At 43.1% G+C, this 17,356-nt stretch overlaps 2 protein-coding genes and 1 long non-coding RNA gene across 5 annotated transcripts in view; 1 reads left to right on the top strand and 2 right to left on the bottom strand.

Annotated features, from left to right (window-relative positions):
• Positions 1-267: 267 nt before the first annotated feature.
• Positions 268-897, top strand: C5H3orf80 (chromosome 5 C3orf80 homolog). Its single transcript, XM_048345856.1, has one exon. The coding sequence runs from the start codon at positions 268-270 to the stop codon at positions 895-897; it is 630 nt and encodes a 209-aa protein (XP_048201813.1).
• Positions 898-7,667: 6,770 nt separating this feature from the next.
• Positions 7,668-17,356, bottom strand: part of Ift80 (intraflagellar transport 80) — a 70,083-nt gene continuing 60,394 nt past the window's right edge. For all 3 annotated transcript variants that reach the window (XM_048347189.1, XM_048347187.1, XM_048347188.1), the window contains 2 exons: positions 13,812-13,935; positions 7,668-9,311 (listed from right to left, as the gene is read on the bottom strand). In XM_048347189.1, coding sequence (XP_048203146.1) covers positions 9,213-9,311; positions 13,812-13,935 — 223 coding nt within the window. In that variant the 3' untranslated portion in view covers positions 7,668-9,212. The remainder of the gene's footprint in view (positions 9,312-13,811; positions 13,936-17,356) is intronic.
• On the bottom strand, positions 10,086-13,801 carry LOC125352019. The gene is made up of 3 exons (XR_007211084.1): positions 13,324-13,801; positions 12,235-12,241; positions 10,086-10,098 (listed from the first exon to the last, which is right to left on the bottom strand). It is a non-coding gene; the product is annotated as an uncharacterized LOC125352019 (long non-coding RNA).

Genomic DNA, 17,356 nt, shown 5'->3' with positions numbered 1-17,356 from the left:
GGTACGGGCGCCCTGGGCGGGGCGCGGAGCCCGGGCGCGCGGCGAAGGCAGCGACCTCGGCGGGGCGGGCGCGCCCGGCTCCTCCTCCCTCCCCGCGTGGCCAGGTGAGGGCGGCGCGGCCGGGCACGGAGCCTCCGCAGGGCCGAGGACGCGCCGAGCCTCCCCCCCCCCCCGCCGGCCCTCCCCACCCCGGGACTGCGAACCCCAGCCCGCGCCGAGGAAGCCGCCGGAGCCCGGACCGGAGCCCTCCCCCCCCCCCCGCAGGCCATGCGGGGCCCCGCGGCGCCGGCCGAGGGCCCGTGGGCGGCGCCGGCGCTGCCGCTGCTCGGGCTGCTGGCGCTCGTGGCGCCCTCGCGGGGCGGCGCGGGCTGCGCGGAGCCGGCGTGCGCCGAGCGCGGCGACCCGGGCAACGGCACGGCGGCCGCGCGCTGCTGCCGGGCGCCGCTGCTCGCCTTCCTGGACGGCGCGGGCTGGCTGGTGCGCAAGCTCTCGGGGCTGCTGGTCCTGCTCGTGCTCTTCGCCATCGGCTACTTCCTGCAGCGCATCATCTGCCCCAGCCCGCGCCGCTTCCCGCGGGGCCCAGCCCGGCCCGGGCCCGCCGCGCCGCCGGGGCGCCCAGAGGCCCCCGACGGGGACGACGACGACGACGACGAGGCGCCGGCCCTGCTGCGGGACGAGGCGGCCGCCGGCTCGCAGGACTCGCTGCTGGACGGCGGGGGCCGCGGGGCCCCGGGGCGCGAGCTGCGCGCCTTGGCGGCCGCCTTCCCGCAACTGCCCAGCTACGAGGAGGTCAGGCACCTGCCCAGCTACGAGGAGTCGCTGAGGCTGCAGCCGCTCGGCCCCGGCCCCGGCCCGGCGGGGCCCGGCGACGGCGAGGGACGCTTCCCGCTCGTCTGAGCGCCCCGGGAACCCCGCGCGCGCGCGCGCGCGCAGCCTGCGGGGCCTCGGGTCGCTTCCCACCTCCTCCCTCTCGGGTGGGGGGGGGGGGGTCCTCGGCCTCCCGGGCTTCACTTGGCCTCGCTCCGGGCTCAGATCTCCCGCAAGTGCCTGCTTCCCTCGGGGTCCGTGCGCGTTCGTGGGTCCTGGGTGCGCGCCGGGACCCGGGGTGAGGGGGGGGGGAAGGATGCGGAGTGGCCGGGAGCCGGGACTTGTGACCGCAACTTGGGTACCAGGAGATCCCCTTCCGGAGGACCCCAAAACTCTTCTCCTGTGTGTCCCCGGGACGAAGGCACAGCGGAAGGTGCGCGCCGCGATGCACCCGGGCCGGACCCACGCGGGACACGGGCCGTGACTAACACCAGACCGCACTCACCACGTCCACTTGACTTTTCCATAACTGGGAAGGTATTTATGGCTGGTTGTTGTTTTTTTTTTAAATATATATTTTGTCATGTAACGAGTGCCACCGGAGGGGTTGCAAATGAGTGGCAAGGTCATTCATTATCTTTTTGAAATGGATGGTCCGGAAATGGCTCGCCTGCAGTTATCTTTGTCTAGCAAAACAATGGGCATTTGTTTCATTGAAAGTCAATAGAGGCGCGGGCCAGCCAGGAAATGTGACATTCAAGAGTAGGAAGGATGTCTTATTTTCAGTGAGAGTCGATTTTATTTTTAGTACTGTGGCATAATGTATAACTTTTGTTAGGATGAATATACTTTATGTAGTCTAGGTCTTCATTGTATCATCCATGACACAGTTCCACGTACTATGTTATGCGTCCTTGGTGCCTCTGTGACACACGGAGAAGCCACTCTCCACCGCATTTCTCCTCTGCAGTACAGCCACACAACGTGAGCCAAGACACGAGCACCTTGACTCTTGTAACTGGTTTAAAGCCCTCAGTGCTACAGGATGGATACTACGCATTGTCTTAAGAACAAAACAAAACAGGTGTCACCAAGTGCTGCCCTTTGATGACACGTCCTTGAGGCAAAAGGCAGTTGGACACGTTAATGTATTGTAATGGACATAAGCACACTATGTAAAATGTACATTAGGTGCCATGAAGTTATTGCCGTTTCTGATTAGCAAGAGAGAGAAGTTTCTCTGGAGAAGCTGGTACTTAAAGATAAATCCAGGGGTGTCAGTGGCTCACACCTGTAATCCTGGCTACTCAGGAGGCTGAGGTCTGAGGATGAAGGTTCAAATTCAGGTAGACTAACCTAAAAGACATCTCCAGTTGCCCAGCAAAATGCCAGTGTGGAGGTGTGGCTCAAGTGGTAGAGTGCCAAACTTGAGAGGGAAAGCAAGAGCAGGAGGCTCTGAATTCCACATAGAAAAAGAAAGACTGGTTCCATGGGTCTAGATCAATTTTGGATCATCCTGAGAAACTGGGAAAAAAGATATATCTTGACTTGTATTGGAAGAAAATAATTTGATTACCTTAAAGTTTTAGATGTTGACTGAAAAAGTCTGACAGGTCTTGGAAATTTTTTAAATGTCAGGATTGTAATAAAAGAATGGCTTAAACTTTTCAAAGCGCCTGGTCTGATCTTGAAGAAAAAAAAAACATTTAAAATACATTAAAACAGAAGGACATTAAAGTCTTGTGCAAATTTTAACAGATGTGTGACTTAAGGGAATACGTTAAAATGGCAGGCTGTATCTGTATCTTAAAAGCAGTTTTAAGCTGTAACTAGATAAAAGAGTGGAGATTATTTAAAAACTTCATGAAGTGACCAATCACATCGGCTAGTGTGTTACTTAAATAGTGACAAAAATGACAGCCATTAAAACAGATTGGAAAGTTGCCATATTCTGTTAAGGTTTCTTGTATGAGTGTGTGTGTGTGTGTGTGTGTGCGCGTGCACGTGCGCATGCGCCAACCCTGTGGCTTGAACTCAGGGCCTTGCACACTTCACTTTTTTTTTTTTTAACTCAAGGCTGGGACTCCGCCACTTTGAGCCACAGCTCTACTTCTGGTTTTCTGGGGTTAATTGGACACCCCCCTGTTTTGTTTTGTTTTTTTTTGCTGGTGCTGGGGCTTGAACTCAGGGTTCTGTCTCTGAGCCTCTCTGTACTCAAATCTAGAGCTCCACCACTTAAGTGACACCACCACTTCGGGCTTTTTCTGGTTATGTGGTACTGAGGAATCAAACCCAGGGCTTCATGCATGCTAGGCAAGCACTCTACCACTAAGCCACATTGTCAGCCCCTCTGTGGTTAATTGGAAATGAGTATCTTGAGAACTTTCCTGCCTGGGCTGGCTTCAAACCATGATCCTCAAATCTCAGCCTCCTGAGTAGCTAGGATTATAGGTAGGAGCCATTGGCTCCCAACAAAAGTTATTTTTTGAGGATAAAGCAGCAGCCTGGCCCCGAGTAACATTCATATAACAGACCATGTTAACATGGAGAACCTGTATTCATGATGAAATGCCCGAGGAGAAAAACATGTTTCTTGCTGGTCCCAGGGCTTGAACTCAGAACTTAGCTTTCTTGCTAGCGGCTATTGCTCTTATTACTTGAGCCTGGCCTGTAGCCCTGCTTTTTGCTGGTTATTTGGAATTGGAGTCTAATGAGCTTTTCTGCCCAGATGAGCTTCAAAGTACCATCCTTCAATTCTAAGCCTCCTGAACAGGTAGGATTACAATCATGATCTACCAAGCCCTCGTGGGTAAGAATGCTTTAAAGCACTAGGGAAGCATCTGGGTGTTTAGTTTTACAGATTTAGCTGCATTTCTTAAATGGAAAAGCCAGAATCTTAAGTGATTAAGTGTATTGATTAATACAGAGAATAGTTATTACGCCACTTACATTCATGAGGTAATTTTTTTTTTTTTTTTTTTTTTTTTTTTTTGGCCAGTCCTGGGCCTTGGACTCAGGGCCTGAGCACTGTCCCTGGCTTCTTCCCGCTCAAGGCTAGCACTCTGCCACTTGAGCCACAGCGCCGCTTCTGGCTGTTTTCTGTATATGTGGTGCTGGGGAATCGAACCTAGGGCCTCGTGTATCCGAGGCAGGCACTCTTGCCACTAGGCTATATCCCCAGCCCCTCATGAGGTAATTTTTAATATTGTGTATATAGTTGAGAATTATATGTTCTCCAGCTATACAGAGAACATCCATTTATTGCATCGAATATTAAAACGAATATGGGAAATAAGTCTAAATTTAGGGCATCTATTATCTTCACCAAACTTACCTGAGTGCTATGTTCCCTGGACAAACAAGCCTTTTCTCCTGATTTTCAAACACAACAACATTCTAAGTCCATTCTAATTTCATGGAACTCTCAAGAGCAGGAAAAGATAGTCCAGAATAAGTTAGTCTATCTAGAAGGTATAAAGCATGACTAAATTTTGAAAGAATGTTCTAGATATATTCCTACATTCCTGTGATGCTCCTAGTATCTGTAGGTACCAGTAGCCTACAAGCGGTTTGTTATATGTGTTCAGTATCATAACCGGGGGTTGGGGGGCATCTTGACAGAGAAACTAAGAGGCCATTCATTGCCAATGATCTGCAGATGGGTGTGCTCCACCTAGGAAAGATGGCGTTGCAGTCATGGTAAGAGGCATGACGCCCACTCTGTAAGGGAAAACAACTGTGAGTAGTAAAGGCCGGAGGGAATCTGAAGGCAGCAGCCTCACTCAGCAGGCTGAGGGGCAAGAAGGATGCTGAGTGCCACCCTGGTGCAACTTTAGGTATCCAATTTCTCTCAAGTGGAACTAAAGGAAACAACTCGGAGCTGCAACAGGCCGGACACCGAATGTGATGTTCAGATCTGGGCACTATTCAGCATTGACTTTCATAAAACTTTCATGAACTGCAAAGTTCATGTTTGCAGGAGGAGAGAAGAATGATGTAAGCCATCTCTCCAGAAGGTTTCACAAACCAATCGCTAAGAGCATATTTGGCAAGTCTGTACGGGACTTCAGGTTCTCAATTGACTTTTTCACTCTTCTTTCATCCACTGATGAAAAAGGCTACAATCTGGTAGAATAAAGGAAGGCAGTTTATCAACCAAAGAATGAATCAGTAACAGAAAATTGCCAAAAAAAAAAAAAATTATGGTCTAGGACATGTGAGCATACGTGAAAAGTGGCCTGCTCCAAACCGCAGCGGCCGAGTCCAGGCTGGAAATCACTGTGCATGTTGCCCTGCAGTGCGATGGTGAGGACTGCACGGACAGGTGGTCACACTCCAGAGGACTGCACGGACAGGTGGTCACACTCCAGAGGACTGCACGGACAGGTGGTCACACTCCAGCTGCTTCCGCTGAGCTCAGGGGGCAGAGGGGATGGAGAGGGAAGCAGGCGGAGTACAACAACATGACTGTGAAGAGGCCACAAGAGGTTACGAGAGTCTCCTAACTCTTCTGGCCCAGACATCACTTCCCACTGAGCAGAAGACACTACAGATGAGGGCCAGGGGAAGGCGAGGAGGAGTCCTTTCAAAAGAGCCGTCCCGCCACCTTCCCTTTGTCTCTGCACAAAGTAATAAGCCTGACAACCAAGTGTCTTCATTATTGTATGCTACCTGTTCCGTGTATGTACACCGTAGTAAGGTCTGACCTTTTGTTTCAGTATAAAATTAACAAGAGCTGGGTCCTGGTGGCTCACACCTATAATTCTAGCTAATCAGGAGGCTGAGATCTGAGGAACATAGTTCAAAGCCAGCCTGTGCATGAGCCACCATTAGTCCAGCACTAATAGCTTTTTAAAAATAAGTAAAACACATTTGGAGCACAGTATGTATCTACTTCATGTAGCATATTGTTTCCAAGGCACATATTTTCTATTTTAAAATTTTAATTTTTTTTTTAAGAGTAGTGGGGCTTGAACTCGGGGCCTGGTACTTGCTGGGCAGGCCTTTTTATTACCACTGTGCTATACCTCCAAACCCTCAGAAAGGCATCTGTTTCCTCCATGAACTAAAAAGACAGGTATTTGGAGATAATCTTCAATGGCTACTCATGGTTTTTGTTGTTTTTTTTTTTACCAGTCCTGGGCCTTGGACTCAGGGCCTGAGCACTGTCCCTGGCTTCTTTTTGCTCAAGGCTAGCACTCTGCCACTTGAGCCACAACACCATTTCTGGCCATTTTCTATATCTGTGGTGGTGGGGAATCGAACCCAGGGCTTCATGTATATGAGGCGAGCATTCTACCACTAGGCCATATTCCCAGCCCTTGTTTTGTTTTTACTGTTTCCTAAAACATACTTTCAAATTTGTTTAAAAGTTACTGTATGTTCCTTATGTACAACAACATTATTTTAGATCATAATACAGAAATATCATTAATTTATAATAGGGCCTGGTATCATGCATTCTGGATATTCTTGTTACTTTTTAAAAGGCTAAAATATTCCAAAGCAAAAAACTATATCAAATATTTTCTTTCTTTTAAGATTACCTTTATTTTAAGTACACATTAAACAAGAGATTGATTATCTAAAATCAAATGTAACACTTGTGAAAGAGACATTCTAAAATAACTGATTTCAGGGGCTGGGGATATGGCCTAGTGGCAAGAGTGCTTGCCTTGTATACATGAGGCCCTGGGTTCGATTCCCCAGCACCACATATACACAAAATGGCCAGAAGTGGCGCTGTGGCTCAAGTGGCAGAGTGCTAGCCTTAAGCAAAAAGAAGCCAGGGACAGTGCTCAGGCCCTGAGTTCAAGGCCCAGGACTGGCCAAAAAACAAACAACAAAAAACTGATTTCAAAGACAAATTAAAAATTTACTGAGTAGTGTGATTTCTAAGTTTATCTTGCTGTTAATTTTATTAAACATTGACTTTTTTCAGTAGGCAGACAATTATGTTTACTTTAGAGACAATATTTTTTGTTGATTATTCAAGAGGATACTTTTTAAAATGTAAATTTAAAAACCAAATTCAATACGGCTGGTAAACTGACTCATGACAGAATAAACCTGGCACTTCTCTGGTTCATGACACACAGCTTCCAAAAATTTGGAATGTCTTCATTATATAAATGAACTCTTGAAGACCAAAGAAGCCACTAAACAGCCATGATTAGTGGGGCTGGCTCCTTCAGCCACCCAGTGTCCAGGAGTGAAGAGGATTAGAGACTGAGTTCAGTCATATGGGCAGTGAATTAGTGAATCTTCTCTATGAAACTTTCCTGGAAAAAAATAAACCAATGACAAAGATCTTGGGACACTGAGGCTGAGCCAAGCCTCCTGGGTGTAAACTACTTCCTGAGCTGGGTAAGACACATTGAGATTCCATGAGGAGGGAGGACACATGGAATCTCTTAAAAGTCTTTGCCCTCACTGTTAAACTTCACCCCAGAATCTGACTGATAAACTTCTCCCACTGGGTTATTTCTGTGTTGTATCATTTATAATAAACCACAAAGTATAACAAAAGGGTGTCCAAGAGTTCTGTGAATCATCCTGGAAAATTATAAAACATGAAGAAAGATGGTGAGAATGCACAAATTTGTAGCCTAATTGTCCATCTTGTGTGTCAAAGTAATGAAGTACCAAACTTGAAGGAGAGGCAATGGTGAGCCTCAAGGTGTCGCCAAGGTCACTCAGCAACTGTCCTCATGGCTGTTGTCTGAAAGCAGGCTGTCTAGGGGGTGAGGGGACTTTGCTGCTAATGTGAGGCTAATTCCGAGTTAATGTTAAGTGTCAGAATCTAACTGAATTGAAGACATATCAGAGAATTGTTGGTAGAACACACATCTCTTTAAAAAAAAAAAACTTTTTATTGTATTAAAATATATACAACATAAAATTTACCCTTTTACTTTAAATTTTTTCACTGAAATATAATATAGAAAACATATACAAATGTAATAGGTACAATTTATAAGCAACTGCTCAAAGTTCACAAACATATTCTTGAGTCCAGCATCTGGTTCAAGAATGCAATATTTCAGAAAACAAAAGAAACATGTTGGAAATTAAAGAACATTTCTATACAAAAAAAACCTTAGATACAGTGATTAGAGTAGAGGTGAGGAGGTCAATCCCTTCCTCCCCTGCCCTGTATACACACGGGCCCTTGCCCTCCTCTCCATAATGCTCTACTTCTAAAAACAAGCTCAGGGGAAACTTGCTAAGGGTATTTGTTATTGGAAAGCACTTTTGAGGTAATAATAATTAGGGGACCTACTGAATTAAGGTTAGTTAATCAAACAGGCTTATTACCGGAGGAGGAATTTCACCAATTCAGACCCCAGAGCCTGCTGTCGGCATTCTAAGTCAGAAGAAGAACAAGGAAAATACTTCTTGCTCCTTCTACATGCATATTTAATTATGGTAATATATGTATATATATAATGTATAAAACAATGTGTAACTATTTTAAGAGTGCAGTTTAATGGCATTAACATTTGTGGAGTAGTGTGGCCATCACCATGCACTTCTGGAATCTGCTCATCTCAAACAGAAGCTCTGTACCTATTAACAAGAAAATAAATGCTCTGTCTCTCCTTGCCCTACTTCCTCATTAGCACTTTTCTCCTTCCTGTCTCTGAGAACTTGTCTATTTCTGGATTCCTCATGAAAGTGGCATCATAGAATATTTGATATTTTGTTTCTTCACGCACAGTAATTTTTTTAAGGTTCATCCAGAATTTTTAAGGCTGAATAATATTCCGCTGCATGGCATACCACCTTGATTTATCTGTCTATCTACTGATAGATCAGTTGTTTTGACCTTATGTTATTTGAGTAAATGCTGCTTTTAGCTTTGGTGTACAGTATCTGAATTGATATATACTTTCACAAATCCATCCTCATATATTCTTGGAGGCACTTTATAATTTAGAGGTCAAATAGAAATTAATGCTAACATACATTTTAGAGAGTCCAGTGTTTTATTATCAGCATTATTCTTTGTTCGTGCTGAAGAATCAGAGACAAAATAGTGAATCAAAACCTGGAATATAATCAGCACTACACAGGTGACATGAATATAGAAATCTTTTGCTAATTGTTAGACTAGATGAATGTAAAATATAGAATTATGTCAATTATTTTGTGCTCAGTCTTTCTGAATGTATGTATTCTTGGCATTCAATGCACAGAAAGTGCTTGTAACTAAAGATTGTGTCTTTGTCCTTTCCTTTCTTGTTTGAGGTACTAGAGGAATACTAGGCAAGCCTTCTACCACCGAACTACACCCTCCCAGCCTGAAGATTATGCTCTGGTTCCTTAAAAACCATACCATGCTTATCGTCCATCAAATGGGAAGTCCTTTTATGGGTAGACCATCCCGAAGGCTGGGGTGGCATTCAATGCTTTAGCCCCATACTCTTGCTTGAGGACCGCTCGCGTTCTTTAGTAATTTCCATCTCAATTTTGGCATTGATTTTCTCCCAATCTATTTCGAGCTACAAAAAAGGAAAGAAACATGCTTATATAGTATAGGTCTTTTTGTTAAAGTCAAGGTAACTTGGGTGAAGTTGGGAGGGGAAAATGATGGAAGGGGCGATATGGATCAAAATATACTGTACTTATAAAGTGACGTGCTGAATTGAAACCTCTGTACAACTAAAGATAGTAAAAAATAAAAGGTCAAACATTTTAAAAAGTGACAGAATAAACAAAACCAGAATATAAAACAATAGAGAAGAAAAAGAAGACATCAAGAAAAGTTAATGCGGGGCTGGGAATATGGCCTAGTGGCAAGAGTGCTTGCCTCGTATACATGAAGCCCTGGATTCAATTCCCCAGCACCATATATATAGAAAACGGCCAGAAGGGGCGCTGTGGCTCAAGTGGCAGCGTGCTAGCCTTGAGCAAGAAGAAGCCAGGGACAGTGCTCAGGCCCTGAGTCCAAGGCCCAGGAATGGCCAAAAAAAAAAGAAAAGAAAAGTTAATGCTCAAAGAACATGAATTATCTTTACGTATATGATCAAATAGAACAATTGTATACCAAAAAAGCAAACTCACATTGTGGTATAAAATTTGTTTATAAGAGACAAACAAAATAGTCCAGGACTCTACACAAGTGCTCAGAGACAAAATACAGAGGAGGTTGACCGCTGTCCTTCCAGCAGGAATGAAAACAAGTCACGCATCATGGCTCACACCGGTAATCCTAGCTACTTGGGAGGCTGAGGTCTGAGGATCCCAGTTTGTAGTCAGGCCAGGCAGAAAAATCCCCAAAATTCTTTCCTTTAATCTACCAGGAAAAACAGGAAATAGATCTGTGGCTCAAGTGGTAAGAGGCTAGCCTTGAATGGAAAAACTAAGCAAGAATGTGAGGAGCTGAGTTCAAGCCCCAATGGTGGCACAAAAAAGAAAAATGAACAGGACTGTGTCCACTAAGCCCTGTCTCCAATGGGCTAGCTTTTCACATCTTACATGTTAAAGCCTAGCTATAAAAGACAGGAGAACACTGGATCCCCAAAGTAGTGTCAACCCAAGAGAACCCATTGCAACAACTCTTCAAGTGCTCTGAAGATCTGGCGGTCATTCAGTCAAGAGAAGAGAGTGAGAGATGAGGAGACATTAGAGGAAGCAGAAGGAAGGCAAGACTGAGACACATATAAAAAGTAACTGAAAACTGTTAGCATTCTTATGTGTGTGCTTCTCTTGCATCTCCTCTAGCCGGCTCTGGGAAAGGGCTCTGCCTCTGAATTCTATGAGCCATTTTCTTAGGAAAACACATTCTACTACTCAACAAAGTGGAACAATAGGATTGCATGCTTCTCTGAGGAACACACACAGAACACTGAGTCCTAGATTAAACGTCTTTATTATGAAATTAACCCCAGACTGAGTCAAAAATGAACAAGTTCTCATCTATACATAGAGCAGTGAGCAGGGGCTGGGAATGTGGCTTAATGGTAGAGTGCTTGCATAGCATCCATGAAGCCCTGGGTTCGATTCCTCAGTACCACAAGAAGAAAAACCCAGAGGTGGTGCTGGGGTTCAAGTGGTAGAGTGCTAGCCTTGAGCAAAAGAAGCTCAAGGACAGTGCCTAGACCCTGAGTTCAAGCCCCAGGACTGGAGGAAAAAAGAACAGTGAGCAGTACTAAACCAGACTGAAATACAACTTGCTGACTGAACATTTATCTTAGGTAACTAAAATAATTTAATCTTTTGTGCTAGACATTGATGCAATTAAATATTTAGTTCTTTTGTTCATTCCAATATCCTATATCTAAATTTCCATGAAGTTATTTGTAGATGATTTTGGATACTTTAAAAAATAATAATTCTATATATTCATCGATAATATATAAAATAGGTACATTAATAATTAATAGAAAAATTCCTTTTACCTAGGAGATAAATTGATGTGGTAAGATGCAAATGTCAGCTTATTGAAAAGTACAGCAAATACTAAATTATTTGAAAGACTCATTTTCTAACCAGGTTTTTCATAACACCCCAACCTGATGTTTTTATATGGCAAAACCTTTGTTTCTAGTCTAACAAAACATTCATAATAATGAGGAAGACAGGGTGACCTTGATCAAGATGCATTGTACTCACAACCTATGTGCTGAATTGAAACCCCTTTCCTTTATACAACTACTTAAGGAAAATAAAAATAATTAACTACAAAAGAAGGAAGACAGCTGAGTGCCAGTGGCTCATGCTGTAATCCTAGCTATTCAGGAGGCTGAGATCTGAGGATCATGGTTTGAAGCTAGTTTGGGCAGGAAAGACTATGAGACCTTTATCTCCAATTAACCACCAAAATAAGGGGAAGTAGTAGTGCTCAAGTAGTAGAGCACTAACTAGCTTGAGCACAGAGAGGCTCAGGGACAACGCCCAGGCACGGAGTTCAAGCTCCACAATTAACCAAAAAAAAAGACAAAACTTGACCACTGACCTTCCTGTTTTCAAATCAGTTAGAAGAGAACCACACACTGATGATCCACTGAATAATGGTTGTTCGGCTATACCTACACCCGAAGTCCATCAACTAAACCTGTGAGGTGAGTCGGTTATCGACTGGAGTACACACAAGGCGGCGGGTGACAGCTAGCCCACAGACAGGCCTGCTTTCACTGCCATTTCGGCATTTCCAGGTCTACAGCATTTTCATCTGAGAATACTGTTTTGTGATTTTTAGTTAACTTAGAACACAGTGCCATGGAAGTCAAAGTAACCCAAACGCACAGTTTCAGGATGAAAAGAAAAAACTATCAATACAGGTGTATTGTTCTCATTATCCCACTTAGGAAATCTCTGTTACTCTTCTGATTAAAGATTTGGATTATTAAAGATTTTGGTAGCAGTTGAAACACACACACACACTCACACACACACATAATGAAGAAGATTTAAGGATTTTACCTTCTTGCTATCTAAAATACATTTGCATTTAGAGTAAGGACTGTTTTCTTGTGTATGCTCTCAAAAGTACCTCATGTGGCAATACTGAAAAAATACTGAAGACGGTAATGAGAAAGAAACAAGGGTGGGCACTAATCTGCATATAATTTATACAGTTGGATAAACTGAAGGTAAGTGCTCAGTTTCCACATATAGCCAACGTTTCAAACTTGCAACAAAAAGATCAGGCGGCCTCTGCTGACCTCTGGCTCCTGTCCGAGTCTGAATCAGGGTAATCTGAGATCCCAAGGAACCTGAGTACTGAAAGCCTTATGGCCCCAAATGTACTTCCAGACTAGGTGGGCTCCTAATCAAAACAAAAGCTTCGGAGCTTCTATAAAGCATGCCTCCTTTCTATCACAAAAGCCCATCTTGTGGGTTTATAGTAGTTACCTTGGAAGTCGACACTGAAGTTGAACTGCTAACAGTTAGACAGGCCTCACTACCCTCAACAGTGTTGTGAAATCCAAGCATATAGATCATAGGACCTAGGGGTTAGGAACACAGTAAGTAGGTAATGTTGGCTTTTAGTAGACATTGTAAGGTGCCTTTTCTCTACTTTTCTCCTTATCCCAAGGTTTCTTCACCTGCCTTGGGACAAACCAAAATATTCCATTTTATTTAGTTATTTAGTTTTGCTTCCTTTCCAAAGTGCAAGGGATCAAACTCAGGGCATTACAAAACATTCTACTTTATTGTATCCCAAGATGAACTATATCCACATAGTTTATAAACCACAAGAAGTTATATGTACCTGATTCAACACCTAGCACAGTGCTCAGCCCAGAGTGAAACCTCATAGACTTGTTTTGAATGAATGAGCCAAGGAAAAGGTTAAGGAAACTAATTTGTTGAGCCAGAAGCAAGGATGACCCTGTTTTGGAATCACAGCCCTTAGGAGTCACGCCTCTTGGGTCTCCATGGAGTGGTGAACTCTCTATCCCTTTCCTGAGCCTTGAGGAGCCTGGGTAAGGGCAACTATCAGTTATGGTGCGCTAGGAGCGAGGGTGACATCTCTTGCTCTGGCTTTCTTTGTGGGCTGATGTGTACTGGAATCTGAGATTCTGGTAGGAGTTTGGGAGGTGAAGGTTTAATCTTTGGTTTTAAGCAGTGAAATCTACTTAGACTAAGTATTTCTATAAAGTTCAACCTAGCCTCTAGGATTCCCATACACATTTTCCTTTGTGCTTATGTATTTACCCTGGAGTGGAAGGGTCAGGGAGTCGAAGACACATTTTCAGGAGTTCACTTTTATCCTAGCCACTTACATTATTAATGGATCTAAAATAGCAAATGGTACCCAACTTAAGACAAATTGAGTATTATAAAAGTAGACGAGAGTAACTCCAAAGGAGGCTATAAGAATTCAGAAAAATATTTACTTCTCCAGTATTGAGTCACAAAATTAGGCTATGTTATAAGGCAAAGGAGAGTTCTTCTTGAAATTATGGTATGAATTGTTCATAAGATGAATGTTTCATGTTTCACACAAACACAAACTGCATCTATGTTCTTATAAAATACGGTATAATACTTACACCTTCTGCATATTGCAAGTATCGTTTGTTAGTTTCATGTTTACCAAAGGTCTCCAGAAACTTCTGACGGAATGCGAGCACTGTATCTACATGAGTTTTGTATTTTACAGCCAATTCCAGGGCTCTGTAATGGGAAATAAACAGATTTTCAGGATTGTCCTCGTTAGACTGCATATACAGCAGAGTTCCGGAGTTAGGAGTGGATAAATGATTGCTCCCTTTGTTTATCCCCTGGCTGGAATGCCATTTTCTCCCTTCTGTATCTTGCAGATTTCTGTTTATTCTTCAAGACTCAGATTAAACATGACCTCTTCTGACTACTCCCCTTGTAGAAATAAATACCCATTATCTACACTCCCTATCATTTCTACAAACTACTATTATAGCACTTCTCACCATGTATTATAATTATTTCTCAGACTGTTTCTTCCAGTAGCCATACATTTACTACAGGGAGATGTGGTTTTCATTTCTTTTCGGTGAGTACAAGGGCATGTCTGGCAAAAGTCTATAGAAATATATGTTTGAAAAACATCACCAAATCCAAGTGTGATCCTTCATTTGAATGCAACTACCTTTACTATTTTTAAGTTTATAACAAATGTATAGAACTTAAAACTGTTATTATAACAAATTGGAGGTCTAATGAAAATAACAACTGACACTAAAAAACGCTGACAAAAATGTCGTTGGTCCCTTGAATATATGAAAATTTTAAATTTGACAATCCAATCAATATCTATTTGTGCAACTAAATTCTTTGGAAAGCAGTATTTCATCTAAATAGCAGAAGTTAACTAAGTGAATTGCTAAGCAGTTGATATGACTCTGTATGTGGACAAACTGTACACACCAGTGACAATCTGCGAGGAGGGAACAGATGAAATCTCAGTGCTGGGGACTTGCTCAGTCTCTGCAGTCCTGTGCATCAGCTCTCCTCACTATTTGCTGTTCTCTCATTTCAAAGCATGCAGGGAAGTCATTATAACAGTCAAAAGCACAGAACTGCTCCAGCTCTCTTTCTGAGCTCACTTATTGCCCCTGAATAGTCATAATTTATCAGAGCAAACTATTATAAATCTGCTATTTTAGACAGAAGTGAGTACTCACTAGCTATCTCACAACCTGTGAATAATTCTCAGCAGGGAAATATAGTTCATTCTCAGTGTGCTTTGGTTTGCCCGCCTACAAAATAAACTAAATAGTTATGTTGAAAACGCAGTTTAGATATGCTATATGTATTTGGCATTTGATGGGCAACTGAGAGCTAATAAAGATGTCATATGAAAAAATATGTGTAGAAAAATGGTAATGACAGCATTAAGTAATGTGATTTCTTATGAAAACATCCTGACACGCACTCTATTGCTAAATACAAAGGTTAATATTTGCTACCAGACAGATTCACAAAGTCCCCTCATTTCTCTGTAACTGTAAGTCTTTCAGAGAAAAGGAGGCCAAGCAATGAGAGTGTAAAGGTCCTGAGTACAGGTTGCAGAGGAATGGAAGTGGAAGGTTAGACAAGCGAGGAAGCAGTCCCCGGGCTCACAGGAGGAGCAACTGGAGTACCGCTGCCTCGAGCCTGTTCCTTTCCCATCCCTGGCCCCTCCATGTACCTACGGCCCTGTCCCTGTGGTGTCTGTGTGCGAGGAGACCGGTGTTCACCCTTTGGCACCGTGTTGTACATGACTGGAAGGACATCTACACTGTGTAAAACAGCGAGTGCTCTAAAGGAGGGCACATCAGCCACCTGTCTGTGCTGGGGGCTTTTCAAAAACTCCAAAGAAATAAGTTGGTCTGGAACATCAATACATTTCATTATGCAGAAAGACCAAAATATGATATTTAATCTGTATTTAGAAACTCTGTCCCTAAGTGTTATCTATTATCACTGCTGTTACTGTAATAATAAAATATGTAGTAATTATTTGGTTGAGGAACAATGGCTAACGGCAAACATTTAAATGATAGTATGTGCTATTTTAAGTGTTTTCTTAAAGCATCGCTTGCATTTTTTTTTAAAAAAGCATTTCTTTACCACATTTAGGAGGGAACTACTCTAAATTACATAAGAGTTTTGGGAACCATGTGTCTCTAGTTTTAAAATGGTTATTTGGCAACCAAACAAATGTGACATTAGATTCTAGGCTGGAATGGATCCATGTATTTTAAATAGAAGGAAGTTATATAAAAGAATGATGTTAGCCAGGCGCCAGTGGCTCATGCCACTAATCTAAACCTTGGGAGGTTGAGATCTAAGGATCCAGTTCAAAGCCAGCCCATGGCAGGAACGTCCGTGAGACTCTTTATCTCCAATAAACTAATCAGAAAAAGAAAGCCAGAAGTGGCACCATGGCTCACATGGTAGAGTGCTAGCCTTGAGCAAAAGAAGCTCAGGGACAGCGTGCAGGCCCAGAATTCAAGACCTAAGACCAGAAAAAAAAATTATTATAACTTCAGAGTGTCAGCTTTTGTATAGATTGAATGACTAAAAATTGTTTTATATAACTGGTATAAGATAAGAAATTATTTCTGTTAATACCTAAGTGAAAGATCAGTTCAGTTACTTGGAGTTTCTAATTTCCACCTCTCTTATCTCCAGTTCCTAAGAGAGCATTACCTTGAAATGTGCAAAGTGGACAATAAGCAGAAAACTTGCTTACTCTAACTCCATAGGATCTACATCTTACTAGGTTACGGGCAATTTTCAAATTTTAAGTATGTAGAAGAGAAGCATAAACCAGTGAGACTATGCTTCTCAAATAGATGAACACATCCAATCAAACTAAAACTGAAGTCTATCAAGTTTCTAGATGCACGCTTCAACTGTGGCGAAGTCTGGAGCTGAAATCCCAGGGCAGAGTCCACAGTTTGGTGCCTGTGGATCCTTGACTCCTGGGTGTGAAGTTCGGTCCAGTCACAAGACTGTAGAGAGAAGAACTACTGAATAATGATGCCTGAATATAGCTAAGATTCACCATGTGGATGTCCAGAAGAAAGAGCAAAGAGGGAAGCAGGTACATGCCACAGAACACCAACGTTTAAGGGTCTGGCGTAAGAAGGATCTTCCTCAAGAGAGCAGAGGTGTGTAGTGATGCCCCATGTAGAGGGACAGTCGGCATCAACAATCCATGTACAGGGACAGTCAGCATCAACAATCAGCTGGTGAACCATTGCTCTCTCTTTCCCCACCAGTCCTCTACCATTTCCCTTAAAGCAGACTTCAGTCACCATGGCTTTTCACCTGTAAGTGTTTCACTGCCTACCTCTAAAGGTTTTATTTTTTAACATAGCCATCATACCATTATTGTACTCAGTGCCCTATTGCTGTATCTTGAATATTTTCTGGTTTTTCTGAATCAAGATCTAAAAAGGACCCACATATTGTGATTAGCTGCAACATTTTTGGTCTTTTTTTTCTCTTCCTTCTTTATGTCCTCATGGTAAATCTTAGCTATACTCAGGGCATCATTATCCTTACTAGTTTTGTTCTAGAGTTTCATGGCTCTACCAAACTATGTACAAGACCAGCACAAATCTATACC

Source organism: Perognathus longimembris, chromosome 5 (assembly GCF_023159225.1).
Source record: "Perognathus longimembris pacificus isolate PPM17 chromosome 5, ASM2315922v1, whole genome shotgun sequence".
In the NCBI taxonomy this organism is placed as follows: domain Eukaryota; kingdom Metazoa; phylum Chordata; class Mammalia; order Rodentia; family Heteromyidae; genus Perognathus; species Perognathus longimembris.
This window is presented reverse-complemented; position numbering and strand designations above follow the sequence as displayed.